The 19,897-nt window shown below is 39.2% G+C and overlaps 1 protein-coding gene across 1 annotated transcript in view; it reads right to left on the bottom strand.

Moving 5' to 3' along the window:
- The window catches only part of LOC136859048 (ras-specific guanine nucleotide-releasing factor 2), a 1,472,247-nt gene that overhangs the window by 504,091 nt on the left and 948,259 nt on the right, over positions 1–19,897 (bottom strand). Inside the window, exon 13 of the mRNA XM_068225766.1 lies at positions 6,944–7,093. Within this exon, the coding sequence (XP_068081867.1) occupies positions 6,944–7,093 (150 nt within the window). The remainder of the gene's footprint in view (positions 1–6,943; positions 7,094–19,897) is intronic.

Genomic DNA, 19,897 nt, shown 5'->3' with positions numbered 1-19,897 from the left:
GCATTCATTCACATTACTTTCAAGTCTGTTACTTCTAATTTATCAGTAAGATATCCTAAGTCCCCCAGCTTTAGCTCCCGTGAAGCAAAGTCGGTCTGAAAACAGACCGATATAAAGATAGTTTCATCCAGGAGCTGACTTTCTTCTTACAGAACACTGTTGATCGCAACTGTGAGCTCACTGCATTAGCTTTATTACACCTTGATTCAATCTCACTATATTACCATCCTGGGACAACACACAACCTAAATACTTAAAATTATCTACCTGTTCCTGATTTGTATCACCAATCTGACATTCAATTCTGTTAAATTTCTTACCTTCTGCTTTGAGAGGCTAATTTTCATACCATACTCACCTATTTTCATCCCCATGTGGGTGGGGGTGGTAGAATAACACCCTCGATATTCTCTGCCTGTTGTAAGAGGCGACTAAAAGGCGCCCCAGGGGCTCTGAACTTTGAGGCGTGGGTTGGCGACCACGGGGCCCTTAGCTGAGTCCTGGCATTGCTTCCACTTACTTGTGCCAGGCTCCTCACTTTCATCTATCCTATCCGACCTCCATTGATCAACACTTGTTCTTTTCCGACCCTGGCGGTATTACGTATGGAGGCCTAGGGAGTCTTTCATTTTCATGCCCTTCGTTGGCCCTTGTGTTCCTTTGGCCGATATCTTCATTTTTCGAAATGTCGGTTCCCTTCCAATTTTTTCCCTCTGATTAGTGTTATATAGAGGATGGTTGCCTAGCTGTACTTCCTCTTTAAACAATAATCACCACTACCACCACCATCACCTATTTTCAAGTTTTAAGATATTAGACTGCAGGCATTCAGTACAATCTGCCATTAAGTCCAAGTCATCAGCACAGGCCAGATTGATTTCTACATTTCCACCTAACCGAATCTCTCCCTGCCACTTTATACTTTTCAGCAGATGATCCATATAAACTTCGAACAGCAAAGGTGAAAGATTACAGCCTTGTCTAACCCCTTGTAATGACCCTGAACCAAGAACTCATTCTACCATCAATTCTCAGTGCAGCCCCGTTATCAACATAAATGCCTTTGATTGATTTTAATAATCGACACTTATTTCCACAGTCCCCCGGTATGGCGAACATCTTTTCCCTCGGTACCCTGTCATATGCTTTCTCTAGCTCTGCAAAACACACAGAAATGTCTATTCCTCTTGTAACATTTTCCAATTACCTGCCACATACTGAAAATCTGATCCTGACAACCCCTCTGTGGTCTGAAACCACACTGGTTTTCATCCAACTTCCTATCAACCACTGATTGCACCCTCCCTTCCAAGATGCCAGTGAATACTTTGCCTGGTATACTAATCAATGAGATACCTCAATAGTTGTTGCAATCCTTCCTGTTCCCTTGCTTTCCTGACAACCCCTCTGTGGTCTGAAACCACACTGGTTTTCATCCAACTTCCTATCAACCACTGATTGCACCCTCCCTTCCAAGATGCCAGTGAATACTTTGCCTGGTATACTAATCAATGAGATACCTCAATAGTTGTTGCAATCCTTCCTGTTCCCTTGCTTACAGATAGGTGCAATTACTGCTTTTGTCCAATCTGAAGGTACCTTTCCAACACTCCATGCTAATCTTACTACCCTATGAAGCCATTTCATCCCTGCCTTCCCACTATACTTCACCATTTCAGGTCTAATTTCATCTATTCCTGCTGCTTTATGACAATGGAGTTTAATTACCATCCTTTCCACTTCCTCAAGCAAAATTCACCAACATCATTTTCTTCCTCCTCATGAGCCTGGTTATTTACTATACCACCAGGAAGATTTCCTTTTACACTGAGAAGATTTTCAAAATATTCCCTCAACCTGTCCAGTGATTCCCTGGGAATTCCCAAAACACTGTTCATTTCCTTTTTCCATCCCTTCCTAAGATTCTTTATTACTGTCCAGATAGCTTTCCCTGCTGCTTGACCTAGCGTTTCCAGGTTATTACCAAAATCTTCCCACGACTTCTTTCTGGATTCAACAACTATTTGTTTTGCTCTGTTTCTTTCATCTACGTGCAATTCCCTGTCTGCATCAGCCCTTTTTTGGAGCCATTTCTGATAAGCCTTTTTTTAATGTTTACAAGCTGCTGTCACTTTATCATTCCACCAAGATGTTTGCTTTTTTCCTCTTTACACACAGTCATTCCTAGGCATTCCCTTTCTGTTTTACTACAGCATCCCTGTATGCCACCCATTCTCTTTCTATATCCTAAACCTGCTTACTGTCCACTGTTCGAAACTTATCACTAACCATATCCATGTACTTCTGTCTAATTTCGTCATCCTGGAATTTTTTTAACCTTATTCATTTGCAGACAGATTTCATTTTCTCTATCCTAGGCCTAGAGATACCTAGTTCACTACAGATTAGATGGTGGTCTGTATCATTGAAAAATCCCTGAAGAACCTGTACATTCCTAACATACTTCTCAAATTCGGAGTCAGTTAAGACATAGTCTATTATGGATCTGATACCCCTGGCCTCCCATGTGTAGCGGTGAATAGCCTTATGCTTGAAGAATGTATTCGTAACTGCTAATCCCATACTAGCATAGAAGTCCACCAAATGCTTCCCATTCCCATCAGCTTCCATATCTTCCCCACATTTACCAATCACCCTTTCATATCGTTTAGTTCTATTTCCAACTCCCGCATTGAAATTGCCCGTTAACACTATCCTATCTTTGCTCTTGACGCTGACTATGATGTCACTCAATGCTTCATAAAACTTGTCAACTTCATCCTCATGTGCACCCTCACATGGTGAATACACTGAGACAATTCTCGTCCTACTTCCTCCAACTGCCAAATATACCCACATCATTCACTCATTTATGTGCCTAACAGAAACTATGTGTGCATAAAATAATATTCCTGATAAAGAGTCCTACCCCATACTCTACCCTTCCATTTTTTACATCCGTCAAGTACACTTCATAATCTTCTATCTCTTTCTCGTTATCTCCACTTACCCGAATATCACTTACTCCTAGTACATCCAGATGCATCTTCTTTGCTGACTCAGCCAGTTCTACTTTCTTTCTTCCATAAGCCTCATTAATACTGATAGCTCCCCATCGAACTTCATTTAGTTCGCCAAGTTGTTTCCAAGGAGTCTCTTGCCTGTCAAATGGGAGTGGGACTCTGTTACTCCCATAAGTTCGAGGTTTGCTTAAAATGTTCTCAGCTTGGTAAATTCATGAAGCAGGATGCTACCGTAGTACTTAGACATAATCCAAGAAAGGATCTATCCTCTAATGGATTAGAGATCACAGTGGATTGTATAGTCCTAGCCGCCTGAGCACAAGGAGGGCCAAGACTCAGAATATGTCTGAGATGCCCAGTACTATTCCATAGCAACTGGTAGCCTGATTCTCAGGACCACTTACTAGGCCACCCAGCCATTGCCCATGGTTCACAAACTAGGGCGTGACTACAGTAACCCACACCATGAAACATGAAAAAATTAAAAGAAAGAAGAAATTTCCTGCTGAATTCGTATCTAGTAAAAACAGGCCAAAAGGATCAAGCTTGTTTCGCTTCAGGAAAAAAGTGACTATTGTTTCCAAGAAATACAAGAATATAGTTCTGATGTCATCATCTTTGCAATATGATGATGCTCTAGATTTGACAACAGTTCCACAGGGAAATCCAAAAATTGTGACATTTTACAGTTGAACAAAATCAGGAAATGATGATGTGGATAAAATATCTGCTACTTACAATGTAGTACATGCTTCACGGTGATTGCCATTGGTAGTTTTTTATGCAATGCTAAATACCTGTGGAATAAATTCTGAGGTAATCTACATGGGCATCAAGAATGAAATAAAAGCTTGCAGACTCTTCCTAAAGTGATTATCTGCTGTACTAGTAAGTGAACATCTTCAAAGGGGGAGAGGAACTATGCATGGATCATGTAAACCAGCAGAAGAAAATTCTATGAAAGGAAACAAGAAAGTAGAACTGGGAGTGACGAGTTGAAATGGACAAGGTTGATGAAGTGCATGTGCATAAAATGTTAGAATTATTTATGTCTGGAACACGTTGAAATAATCTGTACATCTTGTGTGAAGTGAGCTATGGCTAGGGAACATGACAAGAAAATGTGTAGAGAGATCAATATCACAACTGCATTCTCTTCTATCACACGTATTTGTATGTATTATCAAGTCTGTTGTATTGTAGGATGAGTACTGTGTCTGTACGTGTGTGTGTGTGTGTGTGTGTGTGTGTGTGTGTGTGTGTGTGTGTGTGCACTTTCACATAAACCAATTGTTTAATGAAAACGGTTAATGTAATCCTTGTAAAATGTGTATATATCGCAAAGAAGGTAATTCAACTATAATGCTCATTGTAGTTATGAATGTGAACTGGTATCATATAAGGTTTGCTCGTATTAAACTGTGGTGCTTACTATTAACGTATGTTCATGATATTATTTAGAAAGGGGCTTAATGAATAACTGTAAATGAGTAAATGCTCTAAACTGTCTGAGATATCCTAATAAATTAAATTCTTAAAACAAATTTGAGTACTTCCAGACAACATTGTATCTGTATCTGACAGATACATCATGACTGATCGTGTAACATTTCAGTGCACAAAAGACAGAGGGGTTAGGAAACACATGAAATCATCCTTCTTGAATGTGCCATGTTTCCTCTGCCAGAATTTCAGAGCTGTTGAAGAGATGCAACTGACAATATGGTGGTTTGGTCCATTAACAAGAGATCTTTCTTCATGTCAGGAATGTCCTGCTCCTCTCCTGCAGTAGAGATTAAGATTTGTTCTATTAATATTCAGTATATGTTTCTGCCTACCAACAAATCTGAGCACTTTTTCTATAAAAGCTCTTCTTTGGATTTTATTCTCATCAGAGTTAACTTCATCAGGAACACTGCGGATGTTCTTGTAAGTTATTTACGGTCCGTCAAAGGATTTGTACACAGTCTGCTGCAATGTGATGATACCTTTCTCCTGTATAAGATATTCACAGATGCTCTTCGATGTAAGTTAACTGTTTTCTTCAATCCACCTAACCATACAATCTACATCTTCTTCTGACAAAACAGAATGATGTGTTCCTCGATGTTCCTTTTGGGGAGGACTACCTTTCCTTAACTTGTCATGTACAGTTTTATAATTAACTCCATTAGCGGCAACCATCAACTTCCAGTCTCTCCATGTCTGTTTCTCTCAGGATACAATTACAGTATTTGTGTGACACACTATAGTATCTCCTCTTATTTTGTGGTTGATTTGTGGCCTGTTTTCCTTAATTACTCAAAGCAAAAGAATTATATCACCTTATTTATTTCCACAAGTACATATAATATGCAATTAGCTTTTGTAGGAAACAGGTGTAAAAAACTGGGTATTACACTTGCAACCTAGCAACCGAAAGCATTATTTAGGCCTGAGATTCTGAAACTGTTTCAGATAGCATGTCATTAAAGAGAAAATACACTGAGGATAACTGTCCTAGTACTAGGGAAACCACAACGGATCAGCCTACTGATTAATCAAAAAGAACAATAGAAAATTAAAATACATTTAATTAATTTTCATTAGATTTCACAGAAAAATTTGTGATTGTTCCGTGTTCACCAAACAACATACCAATAACTTCCCAAGTCATGAAAGCAAGGCTCATAATGCCTTTTCTGTATCGACCTCTTTTGACTGCTTTTCATTTTGGTCATATCTGACTGTTGGATCGATAATGACGCCTTTGTTGGATTTCCTATCAATGACTACAATTTTTGCTTGTTCAATGGAACCTTCAGTTAACATACAGGTTACTTCTTCATATACTTTGAAATGTTTTGTATTTCTAAAGCAGTCAGCAACTATCCTCCTTAATTTATAGTACCTGTTGTTACTTAAAAGCTCTCTTATTCGGCAAAAACCAAGAACATGAGGAAGGGTTTCAATCTTGTTGCACTCTCAGCAAAGGACATTTAGGCTTCTGCCAGGAACATTATGAACTGCAATTACATTGCAGTTAATTGGGAAGAAGATAGGCCGTTCTTCATCGGTATCCAACTGTTAGATTTCTTCCACACTCAGTAAAGAGATAAACCTCTTCCATGATGGAGTAAGCTTCTGCATCAAATTTCTGATCGTGCAATTTCTTTCTTATTTTCTTTACTTTGAGCTCTTCTCAATTTCTAGTATAAGATGTCTTAAACTGTTGTGAATTTCTTTTTTGAAATTCCTGGAACATCATAAAAGCATATTTGAACTGTGCTTCAGGCAGTTGTACATATTGATATGTTGAAGAAATGCTTCCAATGAAGCCTTATTAATACCCAAACCAAAGACTGTTCTAGATGAATACAGCATAGAATCTGGGCTATCATTTGGTATCCAAATTATTTCTTTCACAGCATTATTTTACTAACTCATCAATGTCTTCCAGAAAGCCAAGTTGGATTTTTTGTAAGGGGCTACATTTTAAGGGATATATCAACTGGGCCATATATACTGGTATAATATATTTATTTTTACATCAGGTTTCAAGAGTAACAAGTTTTACAATAATTTGTGAAATTGATATTTTTTCTGAAATTGAAGTAACTTTTCCCAAATTAAAAATTACTTTTCTGCAAAATTAATGTGACATTTTTAAAATTCAAGTTAACTTTTACTGAAACTGAAGTTGAAAAGTTTCAGATTTCTAGGTCAAGAAAAACATTAATCAATACACTGAACATAATTTAATCAATCAGATATTTTCATTAAACACCTTTTACTATTACACTGTGAGAGAATTAAAAATTTTGTGTTTTGACAGACTGAAAATCTTATATATTAACTGAGTCAACACTGAAAAAGAATGGCTTCCTTCTTAACAAAAGAATTAAAACTACAAAATCCAGTCTTCAATTGAAAAAGATTACCTTGCAGGAGTTGAGCGTTCGGCTGAAACGGATGTCAACATCATCCTTGAATAACTTTGGGTCATTCTTTATTGATTGAGGCATAGTAACAGATGATGTATCTGACATGGAGCTGTGCAGCAAGTCATTGAAATGAACATTGTCCATACACTGTAATAAAAAAATAATATGCAATGAAATTCTCATATAACTTTGAACATCTCAACAAACAGTCAATCCTCATACTACTTCAGGCTGAATTGAGTCCATTTTGGTTTTAGATCAATATTCATATTTAAGGTAATTATTCAAATGTATTGGTAAAGAAATGAAGTAATGAACATAAAATATGCAGAGGTGTCATCCTTTCCTTCCAAAATTTTTACTTGTAATATCTTTAACCAATTTTCATTCCTTACACTGAAACTAAATTGTACAATGTACAAACTTAGAAAAAGTACATCCCTCATTTAAGCACTGGTCAAGGTTATCGGTCATTCATTTTAGTGTTCTTAGGACATTTGTGCTTGTGAATGTTCCATAGTATCATGTATCATATATTTGGCTTAGTAAAGGAAGCAGCAGATATTGTGTTGCAGTTTCTAAGTACTGACTGAGTGGCTGTGTACTTTGGGTCACATAGCTGTCAGCTTGCATTCAGGAGACAGTGGGTTCGAATCCCACTATCAGTAGCCCTGAAGATGGTTTTCCACTGTTTCCCATTTTCACACCAGGTTGTACCTTAATCAAGGCCTCAGTTGACTCCTCCCCACTCTTAGGCCTTCCCTGTCCCATCAATTTTTCATTGTTCGGTCCTGTATTGACATTAACAATATTAAACTTAATTCTTAGAAACCTAAGAACACTTTTTAAACAAATAAGCTTTTTATACCATTTCAGAGAACAATGTGATTACCCATTTTAACTCATAGCATGGTTTTTAATACGTATATTCATTCTGCTTATAATGTGTCACCATCATGTGATTAAGAACCTTTTGAACCTACCTGAGGATGGCCATAAAGAGAGCAAAACATGTACTAATTTAAGCATGGCTATTTAATTGTGAATATTAGATATTAAGTATTGAATATGTGGAACACCACAATAACCTCCTCAGTTCAGATGTCCAGCTGATTGGACACACTTATTGACAGCTGAAAATGCTAGAAATCCCATTTCACACTCTCTAAATCCTGCTGTCCAGTATGCTGCACATGTACCTTTTACTCTGGTTTTTTAACACAATGCGGACTGGTCCCGAGAAAACTCGTGTTTGCCTGGCCGAGTGTTGGGGACCGGTCCCGAGTTATCTTGTGTTAACAGCAGACTGAAGTTTAGTGCTATCTATTGAGATATACCGGAACTATTTGGAGGTCAAGGGTGATAAAACTCTGTTATGTATGGTTCTACACAATCAGTAGTCGAATTTCTTTTCGATTATTCTTCATATCAGAGCTTTTCTTTGCATTTCCTGACAACATGTTTACAAAGTTTAAGGAGCCATGAAGTCTGCAAGATGGCAGCACCCAGGGATCACATGTGTTTAGACAGGGATGAAATTATTCATGAATTATGTTTCTGATACAGGCTCCGAATGTCCCAGTGATACTGAATATTTAGAGTTCGATGATGAAATATCTTCTAATGGAAATATTTCAAGTGATGAGGAGGATATAGCCTTATCTTCAAGGTGTGGAACTCACGTGGTGCAAAATGAGGCTGATAATTGTGTTACAGGAGTAAATATTCTAAATATTGTAAATAATGTAGTGTTTTCCAACAAATGGGTTATGGACAACAGTGAACCTAGGCTAGAAGATTTTGAAGGTGCTCCTGGTATACAGGTACCTGGAAACATAGGACAAATAGCAGGACCTATATTTGGAGATGATTTTTTTCAGTATGTAGCTGAGCAGACAAACTTATACTATGAGCAGAATTCACACTATCCTAACGTATCCCCTAAAACACTAAAGTAGACTAATGTCACTAGCTGGGAAATTTAAAAAAAAAAATTGCTTTGTGCATATTGATAGAGCAGGTGAAGAAATCATGTCTGAAAGGTTACTGGACAGCCGATCCCCTAATAGAAACCCACATATTTCCGAAAACTATGAGCCAAAATAGATTTCAACAATTACCTACCTGCATTTCAACGACTATTCAGGAAGGCCACCAGAAAAAATACAGTAGTCCTTCAAAGGCTAGTGAAGTTCTGACAGTTTATTTGAATGCATGCATCCAGTTTGGAGGTATTTAGAAAGTGGCCAGGAACAGGGCTGTGCATGGGGTGAAGGGCACCGGTATGCAATTGCAAGTGACTAATCTCATGTTTTAATCCGTATTGAAATCTGTTAGTATACAATAATAAAGTTTTATTATGAATCCACCTGTTCAATACATTATAATGTTGTTACATTAAAATAACTTCATTAGTTAAAAAGTTATATATGGGACATGTTTCGCTCTCTTATAGAGCATCATCAGCCAAATCCGAATCTCAAACAATTGTTATTTACGTAACAAAGACTTAAGAACCATTAGAACACTTTTGACAAACTTAAAACTTATTCTATTCAAAAATCATAAAATATAAAATCCTTGTATACATGGCTCAATTACATGTGCTTAATAGGAACATACATTAAAATTATGGAAGAGAGAGTACTAAAATATAAAATAAATAATATATATATCATGTCCAAAATCCTAGAAAGATGTGAAGATCAATCTTAGGAGCCAATTTGTGGATCTTCTTAGTAATGAGATCTGGTAAAAAAGTTATTTATCCCTTGTGGATAAGAGTCTATAAAGATTCAAAATTTATCGTCAAATTTGATGATTGAACTTATAACAGGATAAATGTTGGTCTTCAAGAAATTTAAATGCTTGTCATGTGACCTCGGCGAATGCTGTTGGAAAGATATGTTCTTATAGTTGTCAATGACCGTTCGTTGAACTAATGGATTTTATAAAGATGATTGAAAGGGACGTAAATCAATGTTTGTATTTGTTGTAACCAAAGTTGAAGTTTACAAAACACAACTTTTATTGCTTCACTTTATGATATTTACACAAATAACTGAAATTTATTTTGAAGCAAAAAGGAATATTGAATCTTGAGAAAAGTCTGTCTTTATACAATATGTACAAGTTTACAGTCTTTATATACACTTCTATCTTGAAAAGATAGTCTTTGTGAATTGACACGTTGATAGTCGAAAACTATCTGGCACACTAACATAAATGTCTTTGAGAGTCCTTGTTTGTTGAAGTGCCTGAATTCCTAAAAAGCAAGTTCAATTGATTGAAGAAATTCCACCTAGCGAAACTAAGGGAGCTTGCATAAATTAGGGAATGAAAATGGCTTGTAAAAGAATTACGGAACATAGGCAGCGGAAACAGGTAAGGGAGCGGTGACCAGAGGTGAAACCTCGTACTGCCAGAAATTCAGTCCACCTGGTCGAAGCACATTTTCAAGAGGAGTAGCCTCCGTGCTCGACGTAGGGTGTATTCTGGAGCTGGACACCGGGGCGAGTGGGCAAGTGAGCAGGCAGGGAGCTCCTATTTATAGTACACTCGATGGTCAGGCACGCGCACTGAGGGCTGCGCGTCGAAGCTAGCAGAATGATACACAGGCGCGCGTGCAGCTGGCTGGTGGAGCGAGAAGTGAGCGCCGGACATACAACACCCTCCCCTCCTAAATACGCCGGTACGGCGTGAAACGGCGGCGGCGCTGGCGGCGACTGCGATGCTGGGGCGGAGCTGCTGATGTCTCTGTTGTATTGTCCGGAGCTGGAACTGGGCGGAGTGGCGCTGTCTCGTCCTGAAAGGAACCCATTGTTATTAAATGATCTAAAGCGCGTTCAGCAATAGATTTATCAGGTTTAGCAATAGCATCAATAGCTGGACAGGGGCGGTAGCGCAGACGTATCTGATCTTGATGGCGGCAGATACGTTTCTCCGTAGTCTGTATCTCGTATAGACGATGACCCAAAGATCTGCAGATGACTCCAGGTATCCATAGTGGGTTGGATTTGAATGTCCTGGTGTAGACCTTGTCGTTGAGGGAGAACTTCGTTGGTGATGTCTTATGCTGGGCCGGAAGAGGCTGTAACAGAGAAAGTAAAGTTCTGTGAGGTCGTCCATGGAGTTTCTGTGCAGGAGTGATATTATCAGCGCCTGGTAGAGTTCTATAGTTGTTTAAGAGTTGGAGCAAGGCTTGGTCTTTAGTTAAGCCTGAAGAGACAGCTTTCTTCATACTTCTTTTAAATGTTTGTACGAAGCGTTCAGCTTCACCATTAGATTGAGGGTGAAAAGGTGGTGCAAGGATATGACGAATGCCATTATGTGTACAAAAGTTCTGAAAAGCAGTAGCTGTAAATTGAGGTCCGTTGTCTGAAATGAGTACTTGCGGTAAACCTTCTGTAGTAAAGATTTTCTGGAGAGCACGAATGGTAGCTTCGGTTGTAGTAGTCGAATGCATATCCACGACATATGGAAAGTTTGACAGTGAATCGATGACTATTAACCACATGGAATTGAGGAAAGGACCTGCGAAATCGATGTGAACTCGTTCCCATGGAGTAGTAGCAGGAGGCCATGAAGCAAGATCAGAAGACGGGGCGTTCTGATTCGTTTGACATTGCTCACAATGACGTATTAGCTTTTCGATGGCGGCATCAATACCGGGCCAGTAGCAGTGTTGACGGGCGAGTTGCTTTGTTCTGGAGATACCCCAATGGCTTTGGTGTAATAATCCGAGAACTTGTTTCTGTAGGCTAAGTGGGATAACCACTCGGAAGATGGTGCCTGCTTCTAGTAATACAACTCCGGCACGAGTCGTGAGACGATGCTGCATACGATGATAAGGTGCCAGGTGGGCAGGAAGTGTGCTCTGAAGAGGCCAACCGTTGCGGATGTAAGTACGTACAGTAGCAAGTGTACTGTCCTTATCCGTAGCTTTAGCTATGCAGGTAGCATCAATAGGAAAACTGGATACAGTATCTTCAAGTTCTATGTCCAACGGAAGACATTCAGATTCTTGAGAATCGAAGGCAGTATCAGGACCAACGGGTAAGCGGGAGAGGGCAGCAGCATTACAATGCTGGGATGTGGCTCTATATACAATCTGATAGGAATAATCAGAAAGGAACATGGACCATCTTTGAAGCTTTCTGAGGGAATTCTCTGGGATCTTATTACCAGGATGGAATAAGTGTACGAGAGGCTTATGATCGGTAATAATCAGGAAATGGTTGCCATAGAGATATTCATTGAAACGGCGAATACCAAAGATGATGGCTAAAGCTTCTTTCTTTATCTGTGAGTATCGACGTTGATGGTCATTAAGTGTTTTCGAAGCGAAGGCGATGGGGCGTTCTTGTCCATGACGATCCTTCTGGGAGAGAACGGCACCGACACCGTAGTCTGAAGCGTCAGTAGCTAGCGTGATGATCTTGTCGGGCTGAAAATGAGTGAGTTGTATAGCTTGAATTAAGGCGTTGTTGATTGTTTTCCATGCCTGTTGGCATTGCGGAGTCCACTGAAACTTAACACCTTTTTTACGTGGAGCGTTTAATGGAGCTGCCACTGTAGCGAAGCGTGGAATGAACTTATTATAATAGTTCGCTTTGCCTATGAAGGACTGAAGCTGCTTGAGGTTCTGAGGTGCTGGCATGTTTACTATCGCTGAGACATTCTGTGTACTAGGACGAATTCCATTCTTATCAAGTATATGTCCTAGGTAGTGAACTTGAGGCTGAAAGAAGGTACATTTAGCGAGATTCGCTCGTAGGCCATTGTCTTTCAATTTCTGGAGAAGGAGGCGTAGATTGGTTAGATGTTCCTGATGATCTTTTCCAGTAACAATAATATCATCCAGGTAGTTAGCACAACCGGGAATGGAGGCGGTGAGTTGAGCCAAATAGCGCTGAAAAATAGCCGCTGAGGATGAAACACCGAATGGGAGCCGCTGGAGCTGGAGCAGTCCGAGAGGAGTGTTGAGTGTGAGAAATTTCTTAGATTCTTCGTCTAAAAGTAGCTGGAGATATGCTTCTTTAAGATCAACTCGAGAGAAGAATTGTCCACCAGAGAGACGACGGAATAAGTCTTCTGGACGTGGAATAGGAAAGATATCTGTGTCGAGTTGTGCGTTGACTGTAGATCGAAAATCGCCACAAAGTCGAACATTACCATCAGGTTTCGTGATTACCACGAGTGGAGTAGCCCATTGACTAGAAGTAACTGGTACAACAATTCCAGTTTGTATCCATCTTTCTAATTCTTTCGTGACCTGGTCTTGAAGTGCTATGGGTACTGGACGTGTTTTGAGGAAGCGAGGCTTAGCTCCGGATTTCAGCTGTATGTGAGCTGTATAGTCTTTGGCTGTTCCGAGCTGAGAGTCGAAGACTTCAGGAAACTGCGCTAGGAGAGCGGTAACATCAGAAGTAGGATGCAATGTAGATACGACGTTAATGTTGTCATGTATCTGGAAACCAAATAAGTTAAATAGATCCATGCCCATAATGTTTGATGCAGTGTAGTTGTTAACTACGAGAAGAGGAATGGCCTTCTGAAATCCTTTATAACTAGCCTGAAGCTTGATTTGACCTTTGATGTCAATTTTCTTCTTGTTAAATGTCACGAGCTGGATGTCAGCTGGAGAGCATGAAGGTGAACCTAAGTTGTGGTAGGTAGTCAGGTTAATAATAGAGACAGGTGATCCAGTATCTAATTGAAAATCGACAGATCGATCAGAGAATGAGAGAGGAATGATGATTTTGTGAGAATCCTTTGTGGGAAGAATAAGATTGATCTGATCAACTTCCATGTCTTGGCGGGGCTGTATATGCTTCCGGCGTGCTGCAGTAGTCTTAGCAGGGCGGAGCGAACTTTGACAGACAGTCTTAATGTGTCCAAGTTTATTACATCGTTCACAAGTAGCTTTGAAAAAACGACAGTCACGACGTTCATGATGCTTGAAACAACCTCGGCAGGAAGGCAGGAGTTTCGAGGTGCTTTTAGAATTGGGCTTCCGTGTAGCATTACGAGAGGGAACCTGGCGAGAATGCTTGGTGGAGAGCGCCTTATCCGTACGGTTCACTGTAGCAGAGGACTTGCGGGCCTGAGGCGAGACTTGTGCAACTTCGTGTGGAGAAGCTATGGCTGCGGCAGTCTTGGTAGTAAGCTCATAAACCGTAGCAATACGCTGGACGTCTTCTAAAGAAGGGTTACTCTGCTTGACAGCGTCAAAACGTATTTTGTCTTCAGGAGTATGTAAAATTATCATGTCCCGAATGAGAGAATCAGTGTAGGATGAACCACAACCGTCCTTGGAGCAGATGAACTGGCAGGGTTTAGCTAGACCACGCAATTCAGTTATCCATTCAGTATGTGTCTGATGGGGTTGCTTTCTGCACTGAAAAAATTTATAGCGAGCAGCCACTATGTGAGGAGCTTTGGCATAGTGTTCCGTGAGACGGGCCAAGAGCTGTGTGAAGGGTACCTCAGATAAATGTTCTTCCGGACTTAATTTACGTAGTAATTCACACGTAGCATTGCCAACCGAACTAAGAAATAGTGCGCGGCGGCGTTGATCATCTGTGACAGAATGGCAGATGAAATGCTGTTGCAAGCGGGCGAAATAAACTGACCATTCTTCCTTAGCTGGATCAAAAGCAGAGAACGGAGGAATAGCTGATGGCTGTGTAGAGACCGAAATAGCTTGAATAGCCTGAATTAATGCTGCCTGTTGTTGTTGCATAAACTGTTGTTGTTGCTGCTGTAAGGCTTGGAAGACCGTAGCGAGTTGTTCCGCAGTAGCCATCGCGAGATGCGTGCAAGAAAGAGTAAGGTAAGCTGTGTGTCAGAACTGGTTGGAGTGTCGTTGGTGTGTAGCACGTCGCCGTAGAGTTGACAACTGGGCCTGTTGAATTGTAGTGTCGTGTTTACCTCGTTGCTATAGAGTTGGCGATTGGGGCTGATGACGTGTAGTTTGTTGCTTTTTTACCTCGTCACCATAGAGTTGGCAACTGGGGTCGAAGAATTGTAGGTTGGTGCTTTTTTACCTCGTCGCCATAGAGTTGTGTTGTAACCAAAGTTGAAGTTTACAAAACACAACTTTTATTGCTTCACTTTATGATATTTACACAAATAACTGAAATTTATTTTGAAGCAAAAAGGAATATTGAATCTTGAGAAAAGTCTGTCTTTATACAATATGTACAAGTTTACAGTCTTTATATACACTTCTATCTTGAAAAGATAGTCTTTGTGAATTGACACGTTGATAGTCGAAAACTATCTGGCACACTAACATAAATGTCTTTGAGAGTCCTTGTTTGTTGAAGTGCCTGAATTCCTAAAAAGCAAGTTCAATTGATTGAAGAAATTCCACCTAGCGAAACTAAGGGAGCTTGCATAAATTAGGGAATGAAAATGGCTTGTAAAAGAATTACGGAACATAGGCAGCGGAAACAGGTAAGGGAGCGGTGACCAGAGGTGAAACCTCGTACTGCCAGAAATTCAGTCCACCTGGTCGAAGCACATTTTCAAGAGGAGTAGCCTCCGTGCTCGACGTAGGGTGTATTCTGGAGCTGGACACCGGGGCGAGTGGGCAAGTGAGCAGGCAGGGAGCTCCTATTTATAGTACACTCGATGGTCAGGCACGCGCACTGAGGGCTGCGCGTCGAAGCTAGCAGAATGATACACAGGCGCGCGTGCAGCTGGCTGGTGGAGCGAGAAGTGAGCGCCGGACATACAACAGTATTGAAAGCTGCTGCTTGGTTTATCTTGTTGAATGTCCGACAAACAGCAATTGGAGGGACATTCAACAAGATAAACCAAGCAGCAGCTTTCAATACAAACATTGATTTACGTCCCTTTCAATCATCTTTATAAAATCCATTAGTTCAACGAACGGTCATTGACAACTATAAGAACATATCTTTCCAACAGCATTCGCCGAGGTCACATGACTAGCATTTAAATTTCTTGAAGACCAACATTTATCCTGTTATAAGTTCAATCATCAAATTTGACGATAAATTTTGAATCTTTATAGACTCTTATCCACAAGGGATAAATAACTTTTTTACCAGATCTCATTACTAAGAAGATCCACAAATTGGCTCCTAAGATTGATCTTCACATCTTTCTAGGATTTTGGACATGATATATATATTATTTATTTTATATTTTAGTACTCTCTCTTCCATAATTTTAATGTATGTTCCTATTAAGCACATGTAATTGAGCCATGTATACAAGGATTTTATATTTTATGATTTTTGAATAGAATAAGTTTTAAGTTTGTCAAAAGTGTTCTAATGGTTCTTAAGTCTTTGTTACGTAAATAACAATTGTTTGAGATTCGGATTTGGCTGATGATGCTCTATAAGAGAGCGAAACATGTCCCATATATAACTTTTTAACTAATGAAGTTATTTTAATGTAACAACATTATAATGTATTGAACAGGTGGATTCATAATAAAACTTTATTATTGTATACCGGTATGCAATGTGTTAAGTTTTGATTTTATGCTTCTGAAGTTGGCTATTTGTGTTTGGCCTACATGGTGTCTATAGCTGAGATGGGTAGGAAGACTTCTCAATGATATAAGAGTTAAATATTGAAGTAATTTACAAATTATTAGATGGTTTGAATTGAAATTATTTGTATACATAATGGAGAAGCTCCCTATGTAATATATAATGTAGCTAGATAATTTATTTGCTTAATCCTCTTCTTAGGAAGTCCAACCAGCTGGACACCAGGTCTCTGTTCAGTATCTCAGCTTTTTGGTAGGAAGATATGACGTCTTTGCAAAGTGAAATCTTAACTCAGTTCAGTCTGAATGTTTGTTGCATTGAAATAGAATATATTCAAAATTAATTTATAGGTTGATTCATTATTCTTATATCGTGTATAATAATAATAATAATAATAATAATAATAATAATAATAATAATAATAATAATAATAATAATGATGATGATGATGATGATGGTGATAATAATCTTCCTTTCATCTGTTTAGTTTGCAGGAAACCTGTCACAGATGAGGACATATTCACTTTGTCAGAAGATGGCAGCGATATTGATGATATATCAGATGTTGAGGTTTTTGATGATCTAATGTAGGATGTGGTTTCTTCCAAAGAAAATTCTGATCCATCAGCTGAGCCAGAAGAACCTGAAGATATATATACCCCATGCACATTAAAGTCTACCAAGCAAAGGAAGATGAAATGGAAGAGGCAGAAATTTGATGACAAAGTGAAGGATCTATCTGAGAAAGAATGGTCTCTGGGAGGGAGGGAACTACGGATGCCACTAAGGTATTTCGAGCAGTATTTTTCTGATGAAATGTGGAAGATTGTAGTTGGACAACTAATATAAGAGCCTTGCATGATAATTAAAGACCACTTCAGACCAATACAAAGGAAATTAAACAACAACAATAGATTTCAGATGTACTACCATCAGGATTTATGGGTACCTGCAGCGACTGTCATTTTCAGAGACAGAATGTTCAAATTTAGGAATTATCTGCATTTTGTGAACAATTCAACTGTTTTAGATGAAGAAAAGCAGGAAAATAAATTGTGGAAAGTACAGCTGATACTTGAAACTGTTCGCATTAAGTGTTTGCCCCTTCCAATTTCATGTAGTCTGTCAGTAGATGAGCAGATGATTCCATTTACTGGAACTACATCACTGAGACAGTCTGTCTAAACCAAACCAAATCCAGTTAGTATTAAGAATTTGGTTCTTGCACCCCAGATGGACAGGTACTAGATTTTTTCATCTATCAAGGAGCCAAAACGTGACCTAATGACCAGCCTTCCCCTAATTCAGGTACTGGAGGGTCAGCTATAATGAAACTGGTGGAAGACAGAATGCCAAGTGAACATGTAGTTTACTGCGACAGATACTTCACCTCAATCCCACTGCTCGACTACTTTCTTGAAAAACACATTTTTTCCACAGGTACGATACTCACAAGCCACATCGACAGTTCAGTGAAATCAAAGACTTACTGAAGAGGGAAACAGGGTCCTGCAATGAATTTGTAAGAAGAGATGGAAATATGTGCATCATGAAATGGATGGATAACAGGTCAGTCCTCCTAGCCTCGCATTTCCTACACACTTTGTCAGACGGTGGGACAAGAAAAGCAAATCTTATATTGATGTTGATCAGGCCAGGCTTGTCTTCACCTATAACTCATCAATGGTAGGGGTAGACTTATGTGACCGAATGGTATCATTTTACCGCATGTCCATGAGAACAAAGAAATGGCCTGTTTGAGTTTTCTTCCATTTCATTGATTTAGCCATTGTTAATTCATGGATTGAATATAGGAAAGACCAGAGAGCTCTTGGTCACAAACATGAAAAAATTATGGATCTCCTGGAGTTCAGGATCTAACAATGTAGAATCACTCAGCTTTGCTGCCACTACTAGAAGACAGGCAATTTATTCTTCTGATGAGGATGATGAAAGCCCTGAACCAACAAAGATGTCAGAATATCACGAAACCACCATCTACCTTTCTGTGCAATTAATTACAAAAACAAATGAATGAGATGTCAAAACAAGGACTGTAAATCTAAAACAAAATTAAAATGTGTTCAGTATAATGTATTTCTGTACATTTCAAGTGACAGGCAGTGTTTCCTCCAGTTACACAGCTGAATGTTACATTGTTAACAACAGATGCATTAGGTGTGTAAACAATTGACAAAGTGTTCATGAGAACCAAGATGACTCCGTAAAAGTCATATTTTGTGCCCATTCTCACATATAGTCTAGAAACATGTACACTGAAAGAGAGAGAAGTTCGTAAATTGCAAGCATGTGAAATGAAATTTCTACGAACTACCCTCCAAGAAACACGCAAGAACCATGTAAGGAATGATAACATCATAATGAAACTGGAAGTGGATTCAACAGAAGAGAAGCTAAAGACTTCGAGACTAACATGGTATGGACATGTAAAGTGAATGCCTGGCACAAGAACAAAACGCGCATGCCTAGAAAGAAGGGTTGAAAGAAAGAGGCCAGTGGGAAGACCTAGGAAGAGATGGCTACACCAGCTGAGAGAGGATGTGGAGAGAAGAGGAGGGAATTGGGAGTCAATAGTGAGAGAGAAGGTATTTCTGGACAGAGACTGATGGCGAAGACTTGTTCAACACCATTCTACCTGGCAAGCTGGAGGGATTCTATGATGATGATGAATAAGAAATAAGACCTATCTGTGTCTGTGCAATGTAAAGCAAATTCTAATTGTAAAAAAAATTCTTTCCCAAAAACTTAGCAAAGAATACCGGAAGTTACTGTTACCTAAAAATATCCCGTCATAGAATTGAGAGAACTGATTTCTGAATATGGTAGCAATATCTGCAATGAAAGTGTCAAGAATAATAAAAATGCATAATAACCCAAAAAATGAAAAAGTTAAATGACAATGGAGGTTAGCTTTCTCTATCATTATCGCCGGGCTGAGTGGCTCAGACAGTTGAGGTGCTGGCCTCCTGACCCCAACTTGGCAGGTTCAAACCTGGCTCAGTCCAGTGGTATTTGAAGGTGCTCAAATATGTCAGCCTTGTGTCGGTAGATTTACCAGTTCATAAAAGAACTCCTGTGGGGCTAAATTCTGGCACCATAAAACCATAAAATAGTACTTAGTGGGGTGTAAAGCCAAGAAAATGGTTATTATTATTATTATTATTATTATTATTATCTAAGGTAAAAGAGGTCAGAATATAATTGGCCATGAAACACAAATTCAAATCTCTGTCTGTCTGATAAGAGTGTGGAACTGTTGACATACAACATAATCATATTCTTTGATGTTGAATTAGCTCTTTATTCTCTTTAAAGTCAATTTTATGTTTTAAAAAATGTAGACAGATCAGGACATGACTGGTAGAGCACACCTTTCCAGTGTTAAATGGATTCAAAG

Source organism: Anabrus simplex, chromosome 1 (genome assembly GCF_040414725.1).
Source record: "Anabrus simplex isolate iqAnaSimp1 chromosome 1, ASM4041472v1, whole genome shotgun sequence".
Classification (NCBI taxonomy): Eukaryota; Metazoa; Arthropoda; class Insecta; order Orthoptera; family Tettigoniidae; genus Anabrus; species Anabrus simplex.
This window is presented reverse-complemented; position numbering and strand designations above follow the sequence as displayed.